This window comes from Penicillium canescens, assembly GCF_028828765.1.
Source record: "Penicillium canescens strain IBT 15451 chromosome Unknown utg000011l_segment0_segment0, whole genome shotgun sequence".
Lineage (NCBI taxonomy): Eukaryota > Fungi > Ascomycota > Eurotiomycetes > Eurotiales > Aspergillaceae > Penicillium > Penicillium canescens.
The window spans coordinates 2,120,253-2,139,162 of record NW_026703973.1 but is presented as its reverse complement, the minus strand read 5'-3'; the positions used below and the strand labels follow the sequence as shown (position 1 = coordinate 2,139,162).

The window sequence follows — 18,910 nt, the reverse complement described above, 5'->3', positions numbered from 1 at the left end:
GACAGCCCTACACGTAGATTCTAACTGACCGCTGGTCTGGGAATGAGTTTTCAGAAAAGTATGAGATGTTCGATTTAAGATTTCAATGTTATACTTGAAGGTAAACACTGGTTCCACGGGTCTTTCGACGTTCTCAGGCAGTCAGGCATCAACTTTCATCATAGACAAAAGAACCATCTCCACTATTAATTCAGAGTTAAGCTTATACTAAAAATACTCTGAACCTAGAACAAAGCTATGTAGAATAGCCATGTAGAATAAACAAAGCAAACCATTCTTTCTCCACGCTTATCTACGTCAAAGTTTCCTTCCCAGAGTAGTACACCATTCCCCACGACCTCGGTGGCTTAACAATCTCACCAACACAAGGCCAAGGATGTCATATAGTGCAGCCAGAACAGGTTACACACATATCATTCGATTTCATGGGACTCCTGGAAAGGATAGTACAAATGAGACTGGAACACATAGCCTAGGGAGGCAATTTCAACCATCACACATAACACGAGGAAGCAATCAGAACATGGTACAGGAGGGATATAAAACAGATAGGCAAAATGAATAAAAAAAAGTAGTAAGTGGTAAATGGTAGAAGAAAATAGAATTTCAAAACATGTGTTGTAACCCGAGACGTTTCGTCGGATATTTTGAAACGTCCGGTGATGGGTCATGCAGATGATCGCTGAAGCTGAAAATGCATGTTCGAGAGCCCTGAATCGAAAACAATTACTACCCTGGGTAGTGATATAGATTGCGATGTACACTGCGCTGCAGTCAGGTACAAGGCACTGCCTGAGAAAAAAGGTCGTATAGTAGAGTGAGGAGCGGGAAAGTCGGAGGCAGAGATAGTCTCGCTCATGAAGACGCATGTGAAGAAGAATCTGGAGGAGGCCTTGTAGTAGCCTCCATGGGTTGGCTAAGATTCCGCTGGTGTGAAGCCGAAGCAAATGTAGAATCAGGATGGGGCATGGCCCAACGGGCATCGTTTTCCGGTTCAGATGTGGATCGCATTTCATCCGAGTGCGTGCGGTGGGTGCGAATGTGCTGCTTCATATTGTCTTTTCGCGTGAAGGCCTTGTTACAGATCGGGCAATGGACGCTCTTTTCGCCGGTGTGCTTCTTGCCATGGCGAGCAGCGTGGCCGGACGTCGTGAATGTCGCTGCGCAGCCGTGGCTAGCTGAGTAGGGGCAGGGATACTTGTTCTTTCGGCCTGTGGCGCGACCCGCTCCGGGCTGAGACGAGGTCGTTTCTGAAGCGCTGGAACGAGTTTCGGGGGTTGTCCGGGGAGCTGCTGGTCCACGCGCTGGGAAGCGGTACGGTTCCCGTCGCGGATCCTGCCGGGCATACGGGTGGTAAGCTGAAGGTTGACTGGTGATGTAGTCGTAGGCGGAGCCGTCGGATGAGCCGGGCGAGACGGGCTGGACGGCTTCGGTCACCGGGGCGAAAGGGTGCCTGGTACCTCGGGGTGAGGCCGCTGGAGATTCGGATGCAGCATGGGAACGGGCGTGCTGCGGTTCGCTGACGGGCGGGGGTTGCTGCTCTGGATAGTAGGATGGCGAGATTTGAGTCCGACTGAGTCGAGGCGCAGAGCGGACCGCGAAAGATGGGTTATCATCATTGTTGAGGATGGACACAATACTGGTCCGGCAGCTTGACATCTCCTCTGGGCCCCGATATGCGGTCACCGGGGCTGAAAAGCTATACTAAAGGGCGCAATCTGTTAGTTTGGATGTTTGGCAACCGGCTCAGCCGGGCTCTGGATGCTCGACAGAACTCGAGAGATCACAGATCGGAGACAGAAAGTGGGAGGGGAGAGAGAGTATATCTCATTCCCGACAGCAAACGCACCAGCGGCTCTCGAAAGATGTTTGTCCTCTCCGTCGTGTAACACGTCGACAACATTAGACCCTAAATCGGCACTCGCCTGCAGACCAAAACAGAAGCCCGATGACTCCAACCCGTGCCGTGTTCTGCGTTGAGGGCGAAGTATACGTGGTTGATGGAGTAGTCGGAATGATCTGGCAAATGCCCTCGCAACGATCCGGATTTCTTCGGCGCCTAGGTTTATTCCCTTGAAGCGGTCTTGCTTTCCTTCTAATACTGCAATTGGTGTGCGGAACACAATCCTCAACGGCAGTTGCAAACTGGGCTGGGAATGTTGCAGAAGATGTCCGGTTGTCAAACAGTGTAAAAAGCAATAGTTCTTCCCGAGAAATGCTGAAATACCAAAATGCTCAGGAATATCCAGGCGCTCTGCGCGTAAGAGAAGGAGAGGTAAGTGAGATAAGGAGGGGAAGATAATAAAAAAGTAGGTTAAAGGTGGGAACGGAATGAGAATACAAAAGCAAGAAATGAGAGAGAGAAAAAAAGAGACCAAGCATATGGTTATCTGAACTAATTATACTAAAATAAAGCGAAAGAAGCCAAGCTCCAGGGTCTGGCGAGGCTCCATAGCGGAGAAAACCAATATTATAGGCAGACAAATATAATACAGGACCCTGTGCAGACCCGTTTTCTTACTCCGTTTCTTCCGGCCCGCGACCCTGGCGGAGTCGATCTTTTTTTTTTTTTTTTTTTTTTGTAAGTTTTTAAGTTGTTCCGGAAGAGAGCGTTAACTCCGACTCGCACTAGGGTATCGGTTGGTCGATGCGAAACAAAAGCTCCACCATCGGCAGAACTACGGGCCTTTTATCTCGGGACGGACAAGCATTTAGCCCCATCTCAGTTGTTCTTCTCTATAGAAGTAAACAGTACCATGTTATTATGTTTAATAAAATGGAATAAAGTAAGCTAGAATACTGTAAGAAAGAATCTACGTAAGTGATGATGTTGACTCCTGTTTGGGAATCCACCTCCGGCTCGGACATTCCAGGGCGGGGGCGTAATGTATGGTAATACTTTTAGCTGTATTTAGCGCCCTACGGCGATCTCGCCCTACAACTGGTGACGGAAAAAAAACCCTAGAGCTCTGCCTTTTTCTTTCTGGAAAGGGTACTCTCAGCCGAGTTCCTATTGAAATTTTCTCCGTTCTGCGGAGTCCGATCATGGTAAACCTACATACATGTTGTAGGTTGAACAGTTAAACATAATGGCATGTGATCTCCACGCCAATGAGATAACCTAGTCTTCTAAAGACCGTCATTTAACTATAGCGAGACATTGGCTCGAGCTACACTTCGTATTCGTACGCGTCCAGCGCCCGCCCCGCCCCGAAAACCATTCGCGCGGGGACTCTCCGCTGAACGTACGTAAGATGGCGACGCATAGTATGGTCTTACTGTATAGCTTCAAAGAAGTGATTCGTAAACATCCAGGGCTACTTAGATTGTGAATCGGGTAAACTCCATTAGGAGATTAAAATCAACCATTGCTTTTTGCGCATGCGTGTTCTGCGTACTTTTCTATTTTTTTTAGAATTTTTCGGTAGATCAGGCCAAGCTTCAAACCTCCGATCTGGAACATGCCCGAGGGGGTTTGTGGTTCGTGGCAGAACGCGGACCGTTTTGGGGTTTCTTCAGCCGAGCGATGATTTGCCTAAGCTCAATCTTAGACGGGGCATACGTATGCAGCCTACGTATATCCACGGTAGTTTGGCTGTCTAGTCCTTCTCCAGCAAATACACTTCCGTGCTTGAGGTAGGCTAGTGTTTTAGCGCTCGAATTAACCCTTCTCATTCTATCTCCCAGCTTACGCCAGAAGCTTGACTCGTCAGGGCTGTACCCGGCTTACGTTCCTGCAAGGACCCTTGACCCTTTTTGTCCTTTTTGCCTTTTTTTGTGCCGTATTGCTTACGCTCTAGACGCAGGGACTCGTGGCCACTCACCTACGCTTACTCGGATGGGACTAGCTGGGCGTCAGTTACCTGTATAGCTTTGCCCTAATCACCGTTCCCGCCTAGCGTCATGGAGACCCTAATTTACTACAGCACCCGCCACTTCTTGCCCACGCGGCCTTTTATCGTGGCTTGAACCCGAACTCTCGGCGCATCTGTTTCGGCGATCTGTCTTTTGGAATTCGTGTTCTATAGTCATTCAATAGTCTCGGTCCAACAGTCCATGTATGGAGGATCTCTCTTGAACGCTCCACATATTACAGGTAACGTATAACCACTAATCATAATCATAATGCATGATGTTATTTCCGGATCATCCGATAACAAGGAAGAAAACCACACTTTAATCCCCACCCAGTCCCCGCACACCACCATCATCTCGCTCTTCGACAGCAAAAACACAGCCACAGCCACAGCCCCAGTTTGCGCCAAACTGCTGCCTGATTTCCAGAAATCGAAGCTGTCAATGCTCTTATACATACACGGCTTCGGCACTTATGCAAGTCCATAGAGACGATCCGGCAGATATCCTTCCGACAATTTATTTATCTTCCCCCCTAAGCCGTGGGGCCCTCGCTTCGCCCAATACGGAATACAGATCTTGGGCCCCATCTCACTAAGGCCCCTGTGGCTCATGTCTGACTTTCGCACTATTGATTTATTTTAAAATTCGGGGGTTCGGCTTCTTTGGACATAACATTAGATATTGGAGATACATGTATGTAAATTGTAACAGTAAGAAAAGTGCACATCCATGCCCGCCGAGCGAAACTAAAAGATAAACCTTACCTCAGTTACCTCAGCCGCCCCCAAAAAGGCGGTGAATTTGGCCATCCACCGCCTGCTGTTTCCAGCGATGCTGACACACCTTTTTTGGGGAACGTCTGAGCTGGGAATTTGGTGGTACCATACAAGTTTCCGGGGTTTTTGCCCGTGTTTATATGGCGAAGTTTCCAGGCGCGTCTTTCAATATTTCCAAGTTTCTCGCGCACCCACGCGAATATTAAGAATCGGGCGACGATGTCTTCTGCATCTTTCTGAGCTGAACCCATTGACACCAAAATTGTATGTATAACTGGAAAGGTGGGTGAGAAATATGTCCTTAAAATACCCGAAGGAACCCTTTCTTAAGCTGTCAAAGCCATTATATGCCCCAAGTATTCCGCCAAAACCTCCATGAAGCATATATTGACATATTTTAATGTATAGTGGCTACATCTGATCCACAATATTAACTCTATCGCGTGAGAATTGACTCCAAACCCGCCTCACGATGCCAGATCGACGCCCATCACGACGGAAGCCTCCTCGGAAATATAACGCGAAACTGAACGACCCCGGAAATGGACAGACACAGTTGGATAACTGGTTGGCCTCTGAGAATAATCGAACTTCTTCAAAGGCTGGAGAGCCTATTGAATTGGGAGTGGAGTACGAGAATGAGGGCGCAACTGTCTTGCTGGAGAAACAACAAGTTGAGAAGAATTCAGTTCTTCAAGCGCAGAAACTGATTCGCGATGCGTCTGAGAAGCGTAAGGATGAACAGGACCAAGCCATCAGACAAGCAATTCGAGAGCTGTATCCCTATTATCCACGTGCGGGTCAGTTGCAAGCATTGAGACAATTGATCTACCTGAGAAAGGACCTTATCCTGATTGCGAAGACGTCATTTGGGAAGAGTATGATATTGCAAGCAGTGTCACTCTTGCTTGATAAGTCTATCACCCTTGTTGTGCTTCCATTGAATCAAATTGGCGTTGAGCAGACCAATTACATCGAGAACATTGGAGGGCGACCTTGTTTCCTAAACAGGGAAACATTCTCATCCGAACTTCTTGACAGGGTACAAGCGGGCAAGTTCACACATGTCCTCGTGAGTCCAGAGCTTGCAATCAGTGACAAGTTCCGTTCAACTGCTATGCATCCAGGTTTCCGAGACCGGCTGGCTCTGGTTGTTGTAGACGAAGCTCATCTTGTGGCTCAATGGGGCAAAGATTTTCGAACGGACTATGCGCGATTGCATCAATTGCGAAGTCTATTCGGCAGTGGCGTCCCCTGGTTTGCATGCTCTGCTACGCTTGATATGAATACATTGCGCGTTGTTATTGAGGGACTTGGGTTTCCAAAGGATGTTGAAATCTTGCGGACATCCGTCAATCGTCCAGAGTTGCTCATTCAAACAGCTTGGATCCCACAAGGCGCGCATAAGAAGGCAACGGCCTTGCGTTTCCTGTTTGACAATGGTCCTTGTCAGCCCATTTTACGACCGTCACGAATCCCAAAGACATTGGTATTCTTTGACTCGAAGAATGATGCATATACTGCCATGGAAAATTGTCGGTATTGGCTGCAGCATAACAAGCAACCAGATGGGGCAAGTGTTCAACATTGCAACTATACCCTCAAAGAGGCAATGGATACGGTGAAGGTCTACCATAGCGACACCGCAAAGGGAGACAAGGAAGCAATGATCAAAGAGCTTCAGAAACCCGGACCGCAATCCAAGCTTCGTGTCCTCATGACCACCGAGGCACTAGCGCTCGGAGTGGACCTCCAGGATATTGATCAAGTTGTCATGTATCGGTTCCCCAAAAACCTACAACCAGCAACGCTCTGGCAACGCGGTGGTCGGGCATCTCGCCTTGGACAGGATGGAAAGATCGTTATTCTCGTTGATCAGTGGATACAGGGGCGTATCAAGAAACGTGCCGTGAAACGCAAGATTCATACAGAAAATGATGATCTAGCGGAAGACAACCCACTGGCCGATTCAGATGATGAAGTCAAAGAAGCAAACCCTGAGAGACCACAGAAAGGTGGACGCTTAAGTCATGAAGAGCGACGTGCTGTGTTGCCTGAATTTTGGTATCTCCTTGCCAATGAGCCTACAGAATGCCTCCGGAAACGGTTCCTGGACTACTTCAATGAACCTGAAGAGTTCAGATGTAATCCTCGGCGTGACCGGTGCTGCAGCAACTGCAATCCTGAGTATCAGCTCAATGATCCAACTCGTTATCTGTATACTGAGCACGGTCCGAGGTCAGGACAGATGGACGAGATAATCATCAACCAGTTAAAATATTGGTCCAAGGAGGTCCTTTCAAGCGCTTTGAACGGAGTGAAGTTCATACCTGATTGCTCAAGCATACTGGCAGAAGAACAATATGTCCATCTTGCGATATATATTGAAAATGCCACCTATTCGGAGCGGGAATATTTCCAGGCAAAGGATCTTCAGACAATATTGGGAATATGGGCTTTGTCGAATCAGCTTGCTGAGGGTCTTGTGGATGTCTTGAAGAATGCATATCAAGCAGCCTTTATGGCCACTATTCAAACCCCTGCAAAGAGGAAGCGTGTGTCGAATGACTCTAGTCAAATGAGTGAATGCAGCAACCTCACATGGTCTTCTGCAGTCACGCCAGAAAGCACCAGTCAACCAACTCCATCTCGGAATATCTCTCCGTGGGTTGATATTAACACGCCATCCCAAGCTTTTATGGACATGCCTCCTCCTTCGGCAACTCCAGTTCCCAAACGCAAGGCCCTCGGTGTGGTATCAGGAAATGGGCGTCGCGTGATGAAGGGTGGAGAAGACCTAGGTTCTAAGGTCTGGTAGAGAATGATGAACAATCCATCTGATGCATTCCATCAATGTGTGTCAGTCACCTTATAATATAGCGTGGGAGTATTATCAATGGAATGAAGAGAAGTATAGCTAAAGCTGTCCCGGCAGCAACCTGCTATTCAGTGTCATGTGTCATTCTCTTCAATCTCATCTAGAACAGCAATAGGAGTCGATGTCATCTTGCTAAAATCAACTTCTTGTGCCCACTGTCCGTTGACGACGAGGCTATTGAAGTTCTGTACGGCTTTGAAGAGCTTTTCGCCAATTGTTTCTGTGAGTATATCACATGGTTGAAAGCCTCTTGTCCGACCATTTGGTTGCTTTTGGATGCACTTCGAGATCTGATAAGCTAGATGACGAACATCCTGGCTAGCATCCTTATTTTGGTGTCGCCCATTGCTATATTCTCCAAAGGTAGCCTCCAGAAGCTCCTTTAGATCAGTACAGTAGCTGGCTGTGAGAGCAGTTCGACGGAACATGGTAGTGATGTCCAGATTTGAGGTCCGTCGAGTCGACATGAGTGTCTTCATATGAAGATTGAAGAACTCATTCAGTCGATCAATTTCGAACCAACCGTCCTCCGCACCCCGTAGATTCACAAGTCCGTTGGCAAGAATGGCAGTCTGCAGCTCGGGATCAGCTACTTTGGTTTGAGTGAGCCATGTCATATACAAGGAGAGGAAAGAATATCGGGTTTTCTTTGTGCCAGGGAAGAGGAGACAACATTGTGCAAAGATCCGCTGGATAATTCCAATGTCACCAAGTTTGATGGCAAGCTTCAAGGACTTGTAAGTCTCCATCTGCTGAAGGAATTTCGCATGTGCTGAGAACTCATAGTCGACTGGTTCTCCTTCTCGTTCACGAACCTTAGACTGCTGCTCTTTAAAATGGAACAGAGACTGGCGTATCTGATCCACAACGTCCAGGAATTGACCCCTTCCGAGGCTTTGAATCCAATCATCCACATCTTTAGCATCCGCGAAATTGACTGTTAATGGGACAAACTGATAGAACATGGCCGTGACGCGAGCGTCAAATGAGCGAGTAGCCACCTCTTCTTTATGGTGGAATGGACTTTTGTGTCCCTGTACGCAACCGAGACAGACCTTATTATGATGGATCGTCGATTCAACGGTAGGGTGGTCTGTCCCAGCATAGAGCTCAAAGATCATATCCAAGTAGTTCATACGCCAGTGGAACAGTCCGGGGATTGGCAATATCCAGCTGAAACGATCGAAAAGACGAGAAGCCTCCGCACGTTCTTTTTTGACGGCACGAAGGAGTGACACTGTTTTCTGATCTCCATAAACCAGTTGTAAAAGCCCATCAAGGTCTGTATCATCATCATCCCCCAGTTGCTCCAGAAAGACATTCTGAATGACCTTGTATGTCCCCTCTGTCGTGCCTTCGTTGTATAACATTGGCCCAAGGCTGTAGTGAATTGTCTTCTGCGCTTGCAGTCGTTTAACTGCTGGGAATTCAGGCCAGTCAATAAGATGGGCTCGCGGTTTCATCTGGCCTGGTTTGACGCACGCTTCCGCAGTAAATAGTTTCTCTACTGCCTCCCGATGAGTATAGCGAATGGCCTCTGCAATCCAATGGCGCTGACATTGATGGAAGATCTCATCATCCTGATTGCCTGGTGCCATGTAGATATCATGAGGACTCAGTGTAACCTCTGGATGGAACATAGATCGGAGAAGCCCTCCTGCAGGGATGGACTGACCGATACAAAGCTTGCCAGTGGTGGCGGAGATATGCTCTGATGGATCACGAATAGTTTGATGTCGAACAGTCTGGCTGTAGTCAAAGTTATCCCATGCCACAATGAGATTCCTGCGAGAAGCCTGGGCATTCTGTTTCAATTGTTTCTGTACACATCTTGGGGTAAGAAGTCAGCCAGAACATGTTATTCTCCGGTAAATGCGGTTATAGTACCTGTCCTAGTTCTGCAAGTTCCTTCCGTCTGTCCATGATAGTCTGGTATGCTGAGTTTATCCCCAGGCCAGCCAGAAAGCTAATCACACGTCGCTTGACACCCATTGCATGTAAATACAAGCCGATCAACATCGGGAAGTTGTTGCTTTTCCGTGGTGCAAAAGCGCAAGCCAGAATTGAACAGACCATCACAATGCTGCCCTGGTGGATCTTGGGTGTATCGCGATGGTTTCCTGGAGGTGTCATGATGCTAACGAGCAGTCCACAGAGCTCTGGAGCTTTCCTCTGCATCTGCGTAGCCAAGCTAGAGATGTCCATATCTTTAGGGTCCACATTGGACTGGAACTCGCCGAGTATATCTCCGTTAATCAGCCCTCGAATCTCGGTCTGTATCCGAGACACGAGATCGGATGCACCAGTGGCATATATGTCTTTTGAGACACTACCTAGCCGCTCAATAATTTCAGGTTGCCCATATATAGCGTCAGACAATTTCTGTGCTCGATACGATGTCGAATATCCATTTTTTTTGACTGGTTGTGCATGCACCATGTGGTAAAGAAGATCCTTGATTGTCCACCGGTGCTTATCATTAAGCTCAGCCAGTACCATATCGACACGTTCGCGTGGCTGCAATCCTGAGATATAACGAGATCGCTGAGTAGACGCAGGTGGTTCTTGTAATGGTGAACTGGAAGAAGGCCACTCGAGGGAGGATTGTCGAGCACGCTTTCGCGATCTAGAGATCATATTGGGCAAATCCGGTGATGCCATTCTTTCTAACAATGTCAGAAATACTCTCAGAGAGCTTGAGAAAACACACCTTGACCAAATGGTGGGGTTGCTGGCGAGAACCGGAAACTTGTATGTACGGAAGGGGTTCCCGGCTCAGACCACGGGCTGATGAAGCAACCCAATCGGGTTAGCGTGGCAGAATCGGCAGAATTCTGTCTCATCATTGGCTGTGGTCTGAGGGAACTGAGGTAAGATAAACCTTGGAACGGGTCTGGTGACTAAGCGGGCAAACTGATCCCGAGCTGAGTCATCCCACGTGGAACGGTCCCTGAATGCCGTTTCTCTCGTAACTTCTAATTTCTTATGATCCATGGATTGACCAAAGTTAGCCGATCCCGGTCCCTTAGGGAAAGATATGCAACATTGAGTTCCAAGGTCCCGACATAAGCATATCTGTAATCTCTATACAGACCTGAGAAAATAGCATCGGCGAATCCTCGCAAATATCGCCTCAAACCCAGAAAAATAACACCCCAGTTATCAAAGTTTCACGCTTGCATATCATACACCTTCGTTATCGCTTCCATAGTGGAGCGGAAATATTTGATATCTGCTGTAATTTTTCTTTTTGTGCGCAACATTCCGGACCCGACACTTCTCTCCTCCCCCACCGAACTATCGATATATCGGTATCAGGCCACGCGCGGACATACGCACCTTTCTCGATTCTTTTGCTAGGGAATGGCCTACTAGATTTGATAAAGGGTGCCTCGTAAAGGACTTGACCTACTGGATGGGGTGAAGGGTCCCTCGGAAGGAGGGGCGGAGTGGAGGGTGTATTCGTACCCTTACATGTAAGGTTATTTTGATCCCGTGGCTGAGACGTGGACGAGGACGTACCTGCAGACGCAGACGCGGACTCAGCCATAGATGTGTACAGTAGTAGATGCGGGTGCCAATGGATCTCCCCGTTAGTCCAGGGCTTGAGCTACGCTCCCGTACATGTGTATACGCTTTGAACGTGGTCAATGCATAAGTTACGTCGAATCAATGGCCCGACCACACGGACGTCTTACAGCTCCCGACTCCTACTCCTACCCCTCCAGTGTACGTAGTAACTTATACATAGTATACGTATACCCCCCATTTTAGCTTTTGTACGTAGACAAGAATAAACACAGTTTCAGCTCCCCTCCCCTTCCTTCCCTTTTCAAAAGATCGGCATCGGTTCACTAAGCTCCTGGATAATGTATAGGTATGCATGCATGCACCATGATGCTGATTAGCGTACTCAGCTGTCGAGAGGTTGCGTAAGCGGAAACGTCATGTTGGTGGGTGGGCTTTCGATGCCCCATACTTGTTGTAAGCGCTTGTTAGGTTGCCAAGAGGTGGGAGATTGTGTCGTGGGCTTGATAGGTTAGCCCCTGCATATGTGGTGGAGTGGGAGGTGCGACTTTTGTGGCTAGAGGGTTGGGTTGTACGCGAATACTGGAGGCCCTGGATTACAGGGTCATGGTTGGGGTCTGTTCTGGTTTCTGTAGAAGGGTAGGCGCTTGGTTTGTGGTTGTTTGGGGGTTGGGGCTTGGTGAGGGTTGGTGAGTGCTCATGAAGTCTTTGACTGGCAGAGGATCTTGAAGGGAAGGTGGTTTGGATGATGAGTTCAATTGTTCTTGCACGGAAGAGGTCTATCTGCGTCTTCTGCATTCCTTGATCTTCTGCATTCCTTGACAGGAAAAAGAACTCGCACAACGCGAGTCACAAGCTCTTCATTTTCATGGCCTTATGATCAAACAGGAATATTCTTGGCGATGGCTTGGCCAGTGTGCCAGCTAACAGATCAGGGCTAACATCCGACGAGAACTGATAGCACCGACTTGTGTGATTCTTGGATTTTCACCACGAGAATGAAACCGATCCCTTCCTCAGATGTTGCCGTTCACTTCTCAGTATGGGATATCTTGACTCTCTTGGCTCACTTGACTCACTTGACTCAGCTCCCAAGACGCTCGTGCAAAGATTGGAACGCGGACGGTGGAAACACCGGCGACGCTGACACAGTCCGCCGATGAATCGTTAAAGAAGAGGCCAAGGGGCAACAAAACTTACTTGCTTGGTTGCACTCAGTGCAAAGAACTTCCATGACGTTTGCTCGCAGTGTGTGCTCGGGTGAAGCAGTCAAATCCTGACACGATTGACTGGCTGCTATCCTTCAACACTGACCTCCCAGTGCGTGTTTCCTATCCCAGTTTCCATTATTCCTAAATACCCAAAGTATGTACACCTCTCCGTGCGTCATCTTGAGGTGCAACGCTGTGAGTGGAATGTGACTAACACGCTGAATTGGCAGAGCCCACCATCTAAACCCCTCGACACTATTTCAACGACGCTTGTTTAGACCACGTCCCGACGAGAAAACGACGAGAAACCGACGAAACACTCTGCTTAACTGCTAAACATGCTTTCTAAACGGAATTCTTCACACTCATCCTCATTTGCCGTCATTAAGGACACGGTTATGTCTGTACCGTGGCTTCTCTACGGTGGCGACGCATATTGACAAGGTGTAATGACTCAATTTCTGTATGCCGGTACACGATGCACGCTGATCTAGAACCCAGCACTCTGGTGGCATATCACCTTCAACTAAATACTGGATATGAAACAGAGGTTGCGAAGGTAGGCCGAGTTTTCCTATGGGCTGTTCTCTCCAGCAGGAAACGCCAGAGGGCTTGACCCATTTGCAATGGCAAACACATAAAGTGAGTTCCTTAATGTGTCGTGGTGAAGTCTCCACTCGACAACGTTATGATTGTCACAGTCAAGGAACGAAGACGCTTTGTACTGGTTGAGATAACCAGGTTCCACTAATATATAGAGATCTATCACCTCGCCGATTCACTGAGGACGGCTAAATTCAAAGTCCCAAAGAACCTTTTTGGGTTCGACGTCCAAGCAGCTGATTCTGGTACCAGTCCATGCCATCTACACAAAGGTGGTCCAATAAGATTCCTAGACATTGGGAAACCCAGCGTGGTGCCTGGTCTCGCCGTTGCTAGGAGTATATTCCCTTTTGACAACCCAAGTCCCAGCTGTCGTATCTCGCTGATTTCAGCACGCAATTTATTTGGCCCATCAAGGACTTTCCATACGCACAAACGTTCTCATACCGGCTCTGGCTTGCCTAGCTATTCTATTCCATTGCTTCGATTCCCCTGACCTGTCACAAGGCCACCAGAATCAACCGCATCTTCACTTCGCCTCGTCTGGTACGCGGGACATTTGCGTTATATTGCGTTATATTGCGTTATATTGCGGTTCATCCTCCTTCAAGGCATGGCTAGCAGTACCCACGTGTCTTACAATGGGGACGTGATTCATAGATAAATCAGAGACCGGCCAATGTAAGAGACCGATAAGATCTGATACCAGTAGAATGGAGAGTTTACAAGAGGAGAAAGTTAAATGACGATGAAGAATTCCAAAATATATTTTGAAGTGCTTGCTGGAAAATTATTGTGACATGTCTGAGATTAGGCAGACAAAGCGCGGTGAGGTTGGCCCCTCCTGTCCTAGAACGGCCCCCAAGCCCCCAGATTCTCCATCGCAACAGAAAAGCTAGTCATGTCATCCAACGATGCAGAAGAAAGCTCGATAACTGGTGCGACACGACGGCAGCGCTCTGGTCCCGCGTGTGATGAGTGCCGGCGGCGTAAGCTGCGCTGCGATGGACAACAACCTCAATGCGGGATTTGTCGAGAAACGGGGATTTCATGTGAAGTGACACATCGCGGAGCCCGAGGTCCCAAAAAGGGCCACTTGAAAGCCTTAAAGAACCGAGTCGTGCACCTAGAGGCGATGTTAGAAAGTCGCCTCCCAGACCGACAGCTTCAACGGGATATCCAGGGGTCTCAACACAGCAGCGAATCAACAATCCCTGCTTCGCCCGGTGTTTTGGCAGATTCTGGACCTCGCATCGCCGAATGGCCACAGGAGCCTACAAATCCCTCTCAACCAGGGCGCGCAGCGTTGTTCGATTGCCTCACCTCGGACTTAGTTTCTTCCTCGCTTGAATGGTCCTTCCCACCTGCTTTGACAGTTTCAAACACTCAGTTTCCGCCCACGGACTTCCTGCATGATGAATTGTAAACACAACTTGGGAGTTCTTTGCCGCTTTTATTGCGGCAAAAAGCTGGATATATGGCTAACATGTCGTCTCCAGAGACCAACTCTACTTGGATCGCGTACACCAATCAATACCGATCATTTACCAGCGACGGTACCTATCATGGTCTAAATCCAGCTCAAAAACACCATCGCAGAAATGTTTGCAAAGCGCCATGTGGACTTTGGCCTCGCTGCTGTCTGCTCAGTTCCGCGAGATGATAGAGCCACTCTACCAGAAGACAAAACAGACACTCGAGTCCATTAGCATCGAAGGCAACGACTACAACGTCAACACAGAACTTGCGCAGGCATGGGTTGTTATCGTGATATTTGAATCTATGCGAACTCACCATCGGCAGGCTTGGATGAGTGCCGGTCGGGCATTCCGCTTGGTGCAGGCTATGCGCTATCATGAGATTGACAGACCCACTGGCAAGGGAGGCCCGTCCTCTCCCCAAAATGGTGATTTTATCCAAGTCGAAGAGAGACGCCGGGTGTTTTGGATGGCTTATTTCCTTGATCATGTCATTAGCATGCGCGATGACTGGCCTATCACCTTAAATGAACATGTGGTAAGGATGCCAATACCTCAATTCAAGTGATTGGGAGCTAGTGAGGGTATTTACTGACGCATGGCCATTGCCTGTGGTTCCAGATCTGCACCCGACTGCCAGCCCTAGATTCAGACTTCCAAAACGGCAGCCATGGACTTGGGCCCTTTTTGTCCGAAGCCATGACCCAGACTACTCTGAAAGTAGGTTCGTCCTTCAACGAGTGCCTCATCTTAGCTACGATATGTGGTCGCACTCTACTTCAGATCCAACAATATCAAATCTCCAAGGCATACGGAGACACGCTACTGGACTCGACTGAGCAGCGGCGCTGGCTGGATAGTCTTCTTACAACGAGACTCCAAGCTCTGTCACGATATTATCCATCGCCTATCAAGGCCTACGATCCTCTTCTTCTTTTTGCCAATATCTTAGGTCAAGTTACAGTCATTTATTTCTGCAAAGCCATGATGGAGTCAATGCCAGCATCTGCCAACCCACTGCATGGGGATACTGAAATCTCTGATTATCAAAATCGAGCATTAGAGGCTTCCACGACCATCATCCATCTGGCGACAACCCTGTGTGAACTACCTGTTGCCAAGGTAGGTAACATAGGCTAGTGTGTTTAGGTTATACTACTAACGTTATTCACTCTAGATCCATCCCTTGATGCCCATCCCTCTCTTTTCCTGTGCCGAGTTCCTCTACGACAATATGCATACTAGTGAATCATTTCAACTCCGAATCCAGGAGTTGTTTTACATATTCCGTCGGCTGAAGAATGTCAATAATCATGAGGAAAGTTACCTCGACTTGTTACCGAAGTCGTGCATTTCAAAAACCACTGAGATGTTCAATAATAGTGTGCAGGGGAGTACTCCGGACTAGTTCATAGGATCGTAATTTATAAATATTTTCAATATGGCGATATGGAAGTATAACCTCAAATTTGTTACGACGATACTGTTCGTGTGCTCGTGTCCACCCTCGAGGACCCTATTTTCATACATGTAGAAAACCAGCAGTCATGGGTGCTCTTGCGTGTTTCCCAATAATAGCTTCATTAGCCTGTAGCGTACGATAGGTTCATTCCTTCCAAAATCCTTCAAATCCCGAAGGTACATGTCTATCCGACGCTGTTATTATGCCCGAATTCCGTTGAGGTTCGGAGAAATAGATTCGGGGAAAAGTTTCGAGGCTCAGCCAATCCGGTTGCTGCATCAATAATCTATTCGCCGAGCTCCTTGCCGATCGTCAATAACCTCTATTTAGGTGAGTTACGGTGTTTGATATTGGATTATTCATCTATATTTGTCCCTTGTTTAGGGGCAAATGTAACGAAGCCTTACAAACAACTTTGTCCCGAGAAGCTCCACCCATCGCGCTGATCCAGATGCCAGCTCCAATGGCCTACCAGGTATGCGCAGCATCACTGGTTTATCAACACTGTTCTATTGAACCGGATCGGACATTCGGCCTCTCCAATTCCGATGTTTGAGTCATGATATATTGTGCTCTAATGGTTGTTGGGGCCGTTCTTATAAGAGGCGACATCTCTCCGTTTTGATGCTCTAGCAAACCTCCTTGATCATTTCCAAGAAACTCTCTGAACATCTCAGTGGAATCAAAGTGTCAAATTCATTTCGTGAACTGCACGATGAGTCTCATCGGTCGAGCAAACGATGTTTTTCAAGTCAATCCGTTAACGGGGGTTGATGAAGCACTCTCGATACATGGATCTGACTGGCTATGGGCTGTGACAGCCATCTATATTGTCTCCTTTGTAAGTTCATTTCTTACTATAGCCCTCGACCTTCAGTTATTCCCCTCTCACCTCTATCCCCACTAACACGTACGATATCCAGATCGGCCTCCTAGTACTCTCCTTCGCAGCAAAAGAAAGCGAAAGAGTCTTCCACTACCTATTTACTTGCGCCTTAATGGTCGGCGCCATGACCTACTACGCACAAGCATCCAATCTAGGCTGGAGCGCTGTCGAGCAAGTCGACAACGTCGGCAACGGCGTGATCCGGCAAATATTCTACGCCAAATACATCAACTGGGTAGTCGCCTTTCCTTCGCTTGCTCTGGCAATGGGACTAATCTCGGGCGTGTCTTGGACCACCATCATCTGCAACATTGCTATATCCTGGATCTGGGTTATCAGTTACCTCGTGGCGGCATTTACACCTTCAAGCTACAAGTGGGGGTTCTTCGCCTTTGGTACATTCTCATGGCTTATCCTTGCTATGAGTACTATCAATGAGAGTCGCGAGGCTGCTGCTTTGTTGGGGATTCAACGTGACTATATGGTACTTTCGGGGTGGTTGAATCTCTTGTGGTTGCTTTATCCTATTGCATTTGGGTTGACTGATGGTGGGAACCGGATCGGTGTGACTGGTGGTTCTATTTTCTTTGGTGCTCTCGATATACTCACTATTCCAGTGTTGAGTTTTGCTGTTTTGTTCTTTGCTCGAAACTGGGATTATCGCAAATTGAACATTGCGTTCAGTGATGCCCGTCCAAGCCGAGAGAGTGAAGGTGAAATCAAGGAAGCTCCCCGGGCATCCTCCGATATTGCCTCTACTGCCTGACTATTGTTCGGGATTTTGTTTTGGGGATTCTGGTAAGCTTCTTCCTATGTGGAAGGAGCCTACGAATGCTATCAGTAGGGTCCTTTGCTACCTTGGCGTCAATCCCCGCATAACTAAGGAAAGAGAATGCGAGGAATTGATTCTGATTGATTGAACTTTGATGTTTGATTTACAAAGAGAATGGTATAATGGTGTAGCCCGAGGGCTACGAGTGGTTATAAAGACCATGTTGTTTCTAATACTTTTTAGTCTTTTTCGCGGTCTTGCGAATTTCTCATAGATCAAATTGAACAATGCACTTAACTACGTCCAATGCTTATTCCTCGTTCCTCTACGGATCTATTGCTCTCAATGTGGCCCCAGGATACAGCCATCCCATATAAGGTCAGTTCCGAAAGATCATGCCAACATCCAAAACTAAAGAAACCACAGACCTCGACGTCGATCTTCCGTTCTCTCAACCCGTCACATTTGCCCATCTCAAATGGCAAAGATGCCTTGCAGCCTCACATAAAAAGGTACACTTAACCAGTCATGCAGATGGAATAAATCCTAATTGAGCTAAAGCCTCTTGATATCGCCCTACTAGGTTTGCTCTATGATACCTCCGCCTCATATCGCCCCAGACCCGGATTCGGCTCACAAGCTATCCGAGCAAGATCCGCCCGAGAGAAGAAAGGCCGCAGCTACAATACTGTCTATGGGGTGGATCCATATGAGGAGGGATTGGAGAACGTAAGCATTATACCTCAATCTCAAATATGTAATGACGGCTTCGCTAATCGCTATCCAGATTGACTGTGGAGGCACCTCCATCAACCCGTTTGTGCCGCACATGCCTTCAAGCAGATGGAGCAGGGATACAGACAGGTGCTGCATCACCCAACTTCCGATGGGAACTCCTGAAGACACCCTCGCATTGTGAGTCTATCCTGTCCACAGAGATGTAAAACGAGGACAACGAAAATAAATTATCTATAATGATCCCTTTAACACCATGTTGTCTCATGGGTATCTAATTTGCCTTCATAATCTGTATATCCTACCCGAAATGAGAGGCGACTACGATATCATGTTGGTTATAACGGTGCGTTTAACGATCTCCTTGTTGACATGTCAACGTCGTTTTTCATGCCCTGTAGGTTCCACACGTTTTCAAGTGAGCAGCTGGTGCGACCTCATACGCTCTTGATGCCCTTTAACGAGTTATCTACCTGTTCCTCTTCTATTTTGAATGTCCCACCCGCTACTAGATGAGCGGCAACTAGGAACTCATGTTGTCTGTAACCTATGTGCGGAAGAGCGCCTTGTCTTGTAATTTGTATCCGCACCCGCTTGTAAATAGGTGGCGAGTAAGATATTGTGTTTCCTATAATGACATGTTTAAGGATCTCTTTATCGAATACTAAGTGAACTCTCCAGCCGTTTAGTCTAGCCATCCAGTCGGCTCTCTTCATATTTTTT

At 47.8% G+C, this 18,910-nt stretch overlaps 5 protein-coding genes across 5 annotated transcripts; 4 read left to right on the top strand and 1 right to left on the bottom strand.

Annotated features, from left to right (window-relative positions):
- Positions 1–855: 855 nt before the first annotated feature.
- Positions 856–1,659, bottom strand: N7446_013525 (C2H2-type zinc finger protein; the record flags this gene model as incomplete). The annotated part of the gene is made up of 1 exon (XM_058522265.1): positions 856–1,659. One exon carries the CDS (start codon positions 1,657–1,659, stop codon positions 856–858), a length of 804 nt encoding a protein of 267 aa, XP_058365742.1.
- Positions 1,660–4,125: 2,466 nt separating this feature from the next.
- N7446_013524 (uncharacterized protein) lies at positions 4,126–4,344 on the top strand (the record flags this gene model as incomplete). The annotated part of the gene is made up of 1 exon (XM_058522264.1): positions 4,126–4,344. The coding sequence occupies one exon, from the start codon at positions 4,126–4,128 to the stop codon at positions 4,342–4,344; it is 219 nt and encodes a 72-aa protein (XP_058365741.1).
- Positions 4,345–13,755: 9,411 nt separating this feature from the next.
- Positions 13,756–15,740, top strand: N7446_013523 (Zn(II)2Cys6 transcription factor; the record flags this gene model as incomplete). The annotated part of the gene is made up of 4 exons (XM_058522263.1): positions 13,756–14,276; positions 14,354–14,870; positions 14,954–15,454; positions 15,510–15,740. 4 exons carry the CDS (start codon positions 13,756–13,758, stop codon positions 15,738–15,740), a joined length of 1,770 nt encoding a protein of 589 aa, XP_058365740.1.
- Positions 15,741–16,804: 1,064 nt separating this feature from the next.
- N7446_013522 (opsin family protein) lies at positions 16,805–17,446 on the top strand (the record flags this gene model as incomplete). Its single annotated transcript, XM_058522262.1, has 1 exon — positions 16,805–17,446. One exon carries the CDS (start codon positions 16,805–16,807, stop codon positions 17,444–17,446), a length of 642 nt encoding a protein of 213 aa, XP_058365739.1.
- A 401-nt stretch (positions 17,447–17,847) lies between these two features.
- On the top strand, positions 17,848–18,371 carry N7446_013521 (agmatinase; the record flags this gene model as incomplete). Its single annotated transcript, XM_058522261.1, has 3 exons — positions 17,848–17,964; positions 18,014–18,181; positions 18,240–18,371. 3 exons carry the CDS (start codon positions 17,848–17,850, stop codon positions 18,369–18,371), a joined length of 417 nt encoding a protein of 138 aa, XP_058365738.1.
- Positions 18,372–18,910: the final 539 nt, after the last annotated feature.